The sequence below is a fragment of the Camelina sativa genome, chromosome 9 (genome assembly GCF_030686135.1).
Source record: "Camelina sativa cultivar CO46 ecotype springtype chromosome 9, ASM3068613v1".
NCBI classification, from domain to species: domain Eukaryota; kingdom Viridiplantae; phylum Streptophyta; class Magnoliopsida; order Brassicales; family Brassicaceae; genus Camelina; species Camelina sativa.
This window is the reverse complement of record NC_141888.1, coordinates 19,471,606-19,480,962: the sequence shown is the minus strand read 5'-3', so window position 1 is coordinate 19,480,962 and position 9,357 is coordinate 19,471,606. Positions and strand designations below refer to the sequence as shown.

General features: G+C 33.9%; 1 protein-coding gene, 1 long non-coding RNA gene and 1 pseudogene across 2 annotated transcripts; all 3 read left to right on the top strand.

Annotated features, from left to right (window-relative positions):
- Positions 1-410: 410 nt before the first annotated feature.
- Positions 411-1,783, top strand: LOC104715286 (E3 ubiquitin-protein ligase RSL1 pseudogene; annotated as a pseudogene).
- Positions 1,784-2,317: 534 nt separating this feature from the next.
- On the top strand, positions 2,318-5,036 carry LOC104711004 (E3 ubiquitin-protein ligase RSL1-like). The gene is made up of 3 exons (XM_010427672.3): positions 2,318-3,213; positions 3,636-4,405; positions 4,601-5,036. Exons 1-3 carry the CDS (start codon positions 2,479-2,481, stop codon positions 4,725-4,727), a joined length of 1,632 nt encoding a protein of 543 aa, XP_010425974.1. The 5' UTR covers positions 2,318-2,478; the 3' UTR covers positions 4,728-5,036.
- A 3,140-nt stretch (positions 5,037-8,176) lies between these two features.
- LOC147938328 (uncharacterized) lies at positions 8,177-9,247 on the top strand. The gene is made up of 2 exons (XR_015565507.1): positions 8,177-8,770; positions 8,878-9,247. It is a non-coding gene; the product is annotated as an uncharacterized LOC147938328 (long non-coding RNA).
- The last annotated feature ends 110 nt before the right edge of the window (positions 9,248-9,357 follow it).

Below are 9,357 nucleotides of genomic sequence, written 5' to 3'. Positions count from 1 at the left end.
ATTGTAATCTCCTAATCGTAACAATATAATTTGAATTGTTATATGTTACATTAAAGGTTGACATGCTAAATACGTGGGTAGATTTGTGGGAAGATTTGTTTAACTTTAGGAAATATACACTTTAATATCGTGCAATCATATTGTTTGGCTACAATTTTTATTTGTTCTCTTTAAGTTCATCTACACTAAAATATCAATTAATACCTGTTTGGCTCTGATTTTTTGGCTAACCGTAATCCATTTAAAATATATTTGGCATTTCATGTAATAATTTTTTAGTCTATGTTATTTATTAAAAATGCTTCCCTTTTAATAGTATAGATATCCTTTTGCGTTTAGGTTTATTATGTCAACTACTCGTCATAAAATCTAAAGAACCCTAATTCCTAAGGAAAAAAAAATCTGAAAGTATGCACAAGAGATACATGAAGAAAGAAGGCAGTCTAGCTCGAGAAGATGCCCCAAAACCCGCTGGAAAACCCTCACCGGACGACTTCAATGATGATGACTCCTACAGCCTTTACTTCAAGGGTTTGATGTGGAAGGAAACAACGGGGTTTGGGGTTGCAATTTGGGGAGAAGAGGATGATAGTCTCTTGTTTCAGATGAAGAGATCACTTGATGACTCTTTCATCACAGTTTTGGAGGCTGAGCTTATAGCATTGAAGCGAGGACTAACCGAAGCTGCGAGTTTAGGGATCAATCATATCACAATCTACTGCGATGATTATAGGGTTTTGGACTTGGTAAGTTTTTCTTGGGTGTTACGGTTCACCATGTCTTTTTTTGCTTCAATCTCGTAATTGACGTTTTCTTTTTTGCCCTTTTGAATGTTTTAGATCATGGAGCGATCCGCGCCAGAGCAAGAGAATATCGCCTTGATCATGGATGATGTGCAACGCATCAGACAACAATTGCCATCTAGCATCGCTGTTCTTGTGACTGATCAAAATCAAGTCAAGTTTGCAATGGACTCAATAAACATACGTATGCCTCCGTCTCATAAGAAGACTTGCGGTAGCTGTTTCGACGCTGATGGTATCAAAACTGAGCTGATGCTTTCCTCTGGATTATGCCGTCATCAGATCTGCGTGAATTGCATGAAAGAACATATAGAAGTGAGACTACAAGACGGAAGAAGTGTACCGAGATGTCCTCGTTATGGGTGCATATCGAACCTAGATCTTACAAGCTGTGCTCATCTTTTGACATCTAAAGTACAAAAGATGTGGGAACGAAGGATCAAACAGGACTCGGTTCCTGAATGGGACAGGTTTCACTGCCCAAATACAAGTTGCTCAGCTTGGATGTCGAGAACTAAGCTATTCGAATCTACGGAAGAAGAGGGAGTTAGGAGATGCTGCTTTAAATGCCGTAAAGCCTTTTGCATCTACTGCAAAGTCCCATGGCATAGTAACTTGTCTTGCGATGAATACAAGAGATCGGTCCCAAAGCCTAGTATAATAGTGTTGCGACAATGTAGAAGTTGCCAACACACGATTGAACTATCGGAAAAACGCCGTGACATAACTTGCAGGTACATTATCTAACATCATCTATAATCACATTCTATAGCTATTATGTTTTTCAATTAATGTAATGTTTTTTTGGTTGATGTGTGTTTAGGTGTGGCTATTCGTTTTGCTTCACATGTGGGGCTGAATGGAAACTTGGAGGTTGCTCTCATCATCGCCAATTGGATTTGATATTGATTGGCTGTTTTTGCTACGTTTTCTTAGTAATTGTTTTAGCAATTTACCTTCTGTTTATCACTAACACATAGATTATTTAGGTGTTTCGAAATGTCTATTTTCCCTTTCTTGGTTTTTTTTCTTTGTTAATTTTTTGGATTGTATTTTTTTTTTGGGTAGGAAACATTTTTGGATTTTTTATAATTATTATTAGTTTATTTTCATCCTTATTATTATTATCAATATTCGGTCTTTTTTGTACTAAATTCAACAAAAACACAAAAATCCACAGATGAAAATAAAATATAAAAAATTGATAAATTTGTCATTTTTGCTTATATTGATTTTACCATTTTATCTAAAATATCATAGATATACCATTTTTAGATTTTAAAAATATAGTTAAACTTCGATTTGAATAGTTATGTTTGGGTATAGTCGGTTCTACTTATTTTTAGAATTTAATTTTTGTTATAAAGTATGTATTTTAGCACATCAAAAATCATAAATATGGACAATTTTAAATGTTCAAAATAGTAAATTTAGAAAAAAAATTTAGCAAAAATAGCATATTCTAAAAGTTTGACTTACAAAATCAAGAATCTTTACCAAAAAAATCCAATTTTATATAGGCAAAGAAAAAAGAAAACAAAAAGTAATAAAAGAAAGAAGAAGAAAGTCACACAGGTCAAGTCTTTCTCAGAACGCTTCGTATTACCTTCTTAACCAAGGTAACCGCACTTGCTTCTTCTCTTCTCTAGTCTCTAGGTCTCTACTGAAAACCCTAATGGCGGCGAGGATTGAAGAAGAAGACGAAGTTTCGTTGATACTCGAGGAACAGAGAGAAGAAATCATGGCGGCTAAAACCCTAGATCGCGACCAAGATTTGGCTTTTAATCTCCAAATGCAAGAAGCCCTAGCCGTTTCTAGAGCAGCCCACACTTCCTCCGTCCCGGATTATTCTTCCTCCGACGAAGTCGATTTCACCGGAGGCGATGATGAAGAATTCGACTTCACTGCGCTCATCCTACAGGACATTGAAAGAGCCGAGCAGGAGAGGAGGGACCGTGAGTTTGGTGAACATGAGATGAAGAGGCTCAAGGTTGATCTCGACCGTCGGATTCATGATCAGAGGTTTGCTGAAGAGCTTATGAGTATCCCGGAAGGAGATTGGAGTAAACATGGTGATAATTACGCGAAGCCGTACGCTCTCGGTGTTGGGGCTTCTTCTTCTTCATCCTCCTCTGCGATTGGGAAAGAGATCTTTAAGGTTTATTGTAAAGGTTTGTTGAGTGAAGAGATGATTGGAGATACGAGGGTTACGGTTGGTGGTGTTGGTGTGGCGCTTTGTGATTCGAATTGTAACTTGATTTGGGAGGTGAAGAAGGTTTTGGGAGCTGACGAGTCTAAAAGCTCTGAAATTGCGGAATTGGAGGCGCTTGTTCATGGGTTGGAAGAAGCTTTGGCCTTTGAATTGGGAAGGGTTACGTTTTTCATTGACAATTTTAAGGTCTTTCAATACGTGAGTCATCTCTACTCAAAGACTTGAACTTTTTTACTAAAGATTGAATTATTGTGTTTGATTGTGACTTGTGAGCATAGTGTTTCTTGAAATTCAGAGTTTTTATTTACTCCTTTTTTAGTTGCTAAGTTTGTGTTCTACAGTGTTGTTCCCTCTTTGTTGTTTGTTTGTGGCCTGTTTTTGTTGTTGTTTGTTTGTTTGTTTGTTTGTTTGTTTGTTTGTTTGTTTGTTTGTTTGTTTGTGATACTTAGTGCGTTATGAATTCCTTATAGCTTGTTTACAATACATAACAACAACTATAGCTCTGCATTCTTGTACCTGAACATTTGGGATACAAAATTATTTTTGAGCTTCAAAGATGCAGGATTGAAATTATTAGGCTTTGATATGGATGATCATGTTTTGGCTCTGTTGTAATATAGGTGACACGTAAGGTGGAACCGAGGCAGAGCGTTGTTGCGACACTTGTAAACCAAGTGGCTCTTCTCCAAAAGAAATTCTCATATTGCCAACCATCACTTTTGACAAGAAAGAATGTTAAGTTTGTCTTCAAGCTCGCAAGAGATGCTATTGTGTCTCAAATCAAATGGCCTGAGGAAGCTAGTACTGGCAAGTTCAAGGAAACTTGTGTGATTTGTTACGAAGGTATCACTGTTGACAAGATGTTCTCAGTAGATGGTTGTTTCCACCGTTTCTGCTTTTCATGCATGAAACAGCATGTTGAAGTGAAGCTACTAGGAGGGCAAACTGCTAGTTGTCCGAGTGAAGGGTGCAAATCAGAGGTGAAGATGGAGTGCTGTGCAACATTTTTGGATCCTAAACTGGTTGATGTGATGATCCAACGCAAGAAAGAAGGCTCGATTAGTGTTACAGATAGAGTCTATTGTCCATATCCCAAGTGTTCGGAGCTGATGGCCAAATCTGAGCTCTTGGAATATACCAAACAGTATTTCGTTGATGCTGAGAAATCTAAAGCGAGAAAGTGTATGAAATGCAAGAACTTTTTCTGCACCCAGTGCAAGGTACCGTGGCACTATGACCTCAGTTGCTCTGAATTCGGCAAATCAAAGGGCTATCAGAATGCTGGGGATGGAATGCTGAAGTCTCTGGCACAGAGCAAGAGGTGGAGACAATGCATAAATTGTAACAATATGGTTGAGCTTGTTTGGGGATGCTACCATATAACCTGCAGGTATGTCATTCTTTCTTATTAGACTAATCAATTTTGTTTTCAAAAATAATTTGTATTGGCTCTAAGAAGTTGTAGCTTATATATATATATATATATATATATATATATATAATTAGAGAATTAGACTGCATTTTAAATTCCATGTTTGGTCATTCGTTACTATTATTGAGTCAGTGATTTTCTTGCGGATTACAGATGCGGGTATGAGTTCTGTTACACATGTGGAGCTGAATGGAAGAAGAAGAAAGCAACATGTTCGTGCCCGATCTGGGATGAGCGCAACATAATCCGTGAAAGGAATGCGATCCCCCCTAGGAGGTGACTTGGTTATCTGTTGCGTGTAAAAAGGAGGTAGCTTAATAGGGTAGGAGTAACGAGTGGTTCTGGAATCAAAAGACCAGTTATGGTTGGCTTGGGTTTCTTTTCTTTTTTTTTTTGTGGTTTTTGGAGCTGATCCCAGGCTTCGGACCTTCGGTGTTTTAGTTTCGATCTTCTATTTCCGTTTGTCTAATGCTAGGAAAAGAAATGACAGTTTTAACTTCAATGTTCAAGATCTGAGGTTAAAGTAAATCTTGTCATCTCCGGATGTAGTTGATACTTGCAGGTATTAATTAAAGTTTGTAGTTTCTCAGATGTGTTGGTTTGGTTTGATCAGATTAAAAATTTGGTTAAGTTTTGAATCAATTTTTCGGTTTGGAACTGGATCCACTCCTTTTATACCAGTTCTAAACGGCGTCGCCTACAAGGATAATGAGGTCGACAGTCTCGTAATGATTCCTCCTTCACGAGCACTTCTTTTATATGACTAGGTTTTGAACCCACGCTATGCATAGGTTTATTTGATATATTTTGGTAAAAATTATATATAATTGATGATAGTTATGAAATATTATCTTATAAAAAAATTTAAATTACTATTAAGGTCAAACTTTTATTTACGATACACCAAAATTTTAAAAAATATAAAAATCAGTTGTGCTAAAAAATCTAATCTGATCAAAAGAATCATGGATTTAACTGGACGCCCAAAAGAGGCAGATCGGATTCGAATTGGTGACCTTGCATATACTAAACCATTTTTTTACGGCCAAACAAACAAAACACTTTTTGAATCATGAATTAATCTTGTTTTCTCATATTTAATTGACAGCCACCATCTATGTTTTCGTGTTTTTCCATTGTTTTCTTACTTTTCATATTCTTTCTCGTCATTTTTATTGTCAATTTTCATTATTATTTTTACTGTCTGATTCTTCGTTATACTCTTCTTCTTCCTCTTCGTAATCTGCTTTCTCACATTCTTCCACTTAATAACTTGTTAACCCATCAAACTCCAAGACCAAAATCATTGCTTATTTTCTCATAAAATTTTATGGATCAGCATAGTCACCACATGCACTCAATTATTGATATTTTCACCTTTATACTTATTCGGTTTAAGATCCACGTGTATTGAAACTTCTTGAACCAAAATCTTAATACTATAAAATTGCAAATTACTTGCAAAGAAAGTAATATGAACACATGTATAGCTAATAAAAAGTGTGTTCGTCATATTAGTCTTATTTATAGTGGTTCTTAGCCAGTTCTAAAAATTTTATAGCCAATGTGGGATGTTGTGCATACACTTATTTATAAATTTTTTAATATAAAAAATTTACATAATTTTAAAAATGTTAAATATAAAGATATCTGATATTGGTTGGTCATTTTAAAAAATTTAATATAGAAAATCCTGTAAATTTTAAAAATGTTAATCAGTGACATGTCAAATCCCAATTGGTTGTTTAAAATCCTATGTGGACGCTGTAAGGAGCTTATATCTCCAACTTTTATTAGTATTGATAATTATAATATTTTAAATTTTTAAAATTTTAAAACTTGGACGTATGGTAAATCAAGCTTCATGCTCATTCATAGTTGAAAGCATATTAGTCTTATTTATAATGGTTCTCAGCCATAGTCAAAAAAGCTGATGTGAGATATTGTACATATTTCTTTTATTTCCAAAATTTAAAATTCTGGAAACTTAGAAAATGTTAATAAATGACATGTCAAATCCTGATAGGTTCTTTCAAATAATTTTTAATATAGGAAATTCTAGAAATTTAAAAAATTGTTAATTACTGAGATGGCTAATCACTATTGGTTGTTTAAAATCCTATGTGGACACCTTAAGAAGCTTATAGCTCCTAATTTTATTTAGTATAATTCATCTGAAAAATGTAGCAAAATATATTTAACTACTAGGATCGGACCTGCGCTACAGCGCGGAGGAATATTCATCTATTTAATATGATTTGTAGTAGAAATTAGAATATACATAAAATATTATAGAAAATTGCATTTGTAAAAACACACACTCATAACATATGCTTTGAAAATATACACTTATAATAATACACATTTACATTTTATATTTGACGAAACCAATCCATAAAAAAATTACATTGTGTAAAAAATAGAAAATCACAATGTTTGTACTTTTTTACGAAACAACCCGTATATATATGTAAGAAATACACACTCAGAGTGTATATTTTAACGGACCAACCCACTAAAAGATTGTATGCATTAAAATATGCATTTCTAAAAAATACAGTCACAACTATATTTTGATGGACCAACCCGTAAAAAATTGCATTCATAAAAATATCAATCTTAACCCGCTCTACCGTATTATTGTGAGTTTCGCAAACCAACCTATGAATTTTGATAAAAGAGAATCCTATATTCTAAATCCTGTTGTTAGATTTGATAAACTTTTCAAAAATATGATGTTGAGAAGTAAATTTTTAAGATATTATAAATATTGTAAATCCTTATAATATAGGATTATAATACAGTAGAATTTTGAATACAAAAAATATATCAATTTATATTTTCGGATCATTTTATAATAATGTAGTGTTATAACATATATTTGGTCATTGTTTGTTGCTAAAGTAATATTACAAAGCCTATATATTATGTAATCCAAATGTGGTAATTTTTTTACTTTAAATGAGGTAGTTTTCAAATTTCAATATGAACAATAGAAAATATTATGATTAATAAGTGATTGCCATTGGAATACTGTTTTTTTTTTGTTTTGGCAAAACATGTAGAAAAATAAAAAATGTGTTTAATACATGACTTTAGTTGGTCAAAGCCAAAAAAAAGCCAAGGAAAAAAATATTAAAAATTACATAGCAAAATATAATATCAGTTGGAATTTATGCTTGCCAAGTGTTTTGATACATGTTCTATTTTTATGTATATCTCCTATTGTACATGATGTTGAGTCAAAAAAAACCCATGTGAGCTAGAATTCATGCTTGCCAATTTTTTATAAAGATATTTGATAAAGATATGATAGATTTAAATGTAATTACGATTGATTAGAATTAGATAAAGCTTGATAGTTGCCTACATTATAGGAAATATAATTATTCGGATAGTAAATATTCGATGAGTTTTTGGAATGTCTAACAACCGATGAAGATTTGTTTTCCTTAAATGTTTTCCTTAATTATTCGGATAGTAAATGTTTTTCTTTAAATTTAAGAAACCGTTTAATTTCGGGTTGTTAGACATTCAAGGTTGGTGAAATATGATTTTCAGTTTAGAATATTTCCTTGTAAACGGGTGATCCATCTCTATATTTCGGATTTTTCTCACCCGTATCCGTTTTTTCAATTTCGGATTATTTCCACTTAATTGACCTGACCCATAGTCAATTTTGTACTTCTATTTTACTTATATAGGGATAGATTCTGAATTTGGCATGGTGGGGCTTGTTCTTGATGATAGTAGGATGTTATTCCCTGGAGAATATTCTTAAACCAGGGAATATTCTCAGTTGTTTTTTTTATTATTATAGCTAGCTTTAATTTATTATTTTAGGAGATGTTAATGTTCAAAATATGTGATGGCTTAGAATTTGTGAATGGGCGATCTCATTGTTTTCTGGTGTATACAAGAAATTTCCTAAGTCAACTCTGTAATGCTCAGATATAAGATGTTTTCATTGCTCTCAGACTAATTCAATGTATACAAGAAATTATAAGAAATTATGGTGGATTTGTCATTGGTAAAAGAGTGAAAAGGGTTTTTGACCTGACCAGCAGGAGAAAATTTCATCGACCATATGTTTTTTATTTGGGTGCAAAAGACAAAAGTTTCTTTCATAATAGTCAGACTCTGTGTCTCGTCTGATCTTAATCATTTTCAGTATTCATCTGATTTGCGTCTCAAGTCAACAGGAGAGGGGGTTTATCTACAATGGTAATGGGGAAACAGAACTCGGAGTTGCCAAAGGATTGTTGCAGTTGACCGATGGATCCAGAATGAAAACGGGTGGTCATACCTTTTTCAAGAACCCTTGTGAGTTCAGTTCAACTCGATCACTCTCTTTCTCAACAAAATTTGTGTGTGCACTGGTGTCTAAGGCAGGATTTGTTTGCGGTCATGGTACGGCCTTGCTTGTACAGGTAGTCGTTTTACCAACAATCATAACGTATTTGGCTCTTGGAGCAGTTTATTATGTCTACGTGAGAGAAGCAAATACGCAAATGTAAGAGAAGAAGAATGGGAAAAAGAAGACGGGGTTGTCCACGCCGTTTTACCTATAAATCTCTATATATGGCAACGAAAGGCAGGTTTCGGAAAAGTGAAGAGAGGAACTCCGATAGAGACGAGAAGAGAAAGAAGAAGAAAGGAGAGGAAGAATCGAAACAAAATCAACTTGGAAATTAACATTTTATCGACTTCATTCTCAATCTATGTTTTGAGTTCCATCGATATGTTTACGTATTCGAAGCTGTAACGGAAGATTTAATTTAATTTTATTTTTGTTAAAAAGGAAATCTTTATCACTTTATGCATGCCCAAGTGGCTTCATGTGCAAATCTTTCAAAATGAATCAAGACCTCCCGAGTTATTTTATATAAACCATTTTGGATGTTGATTGA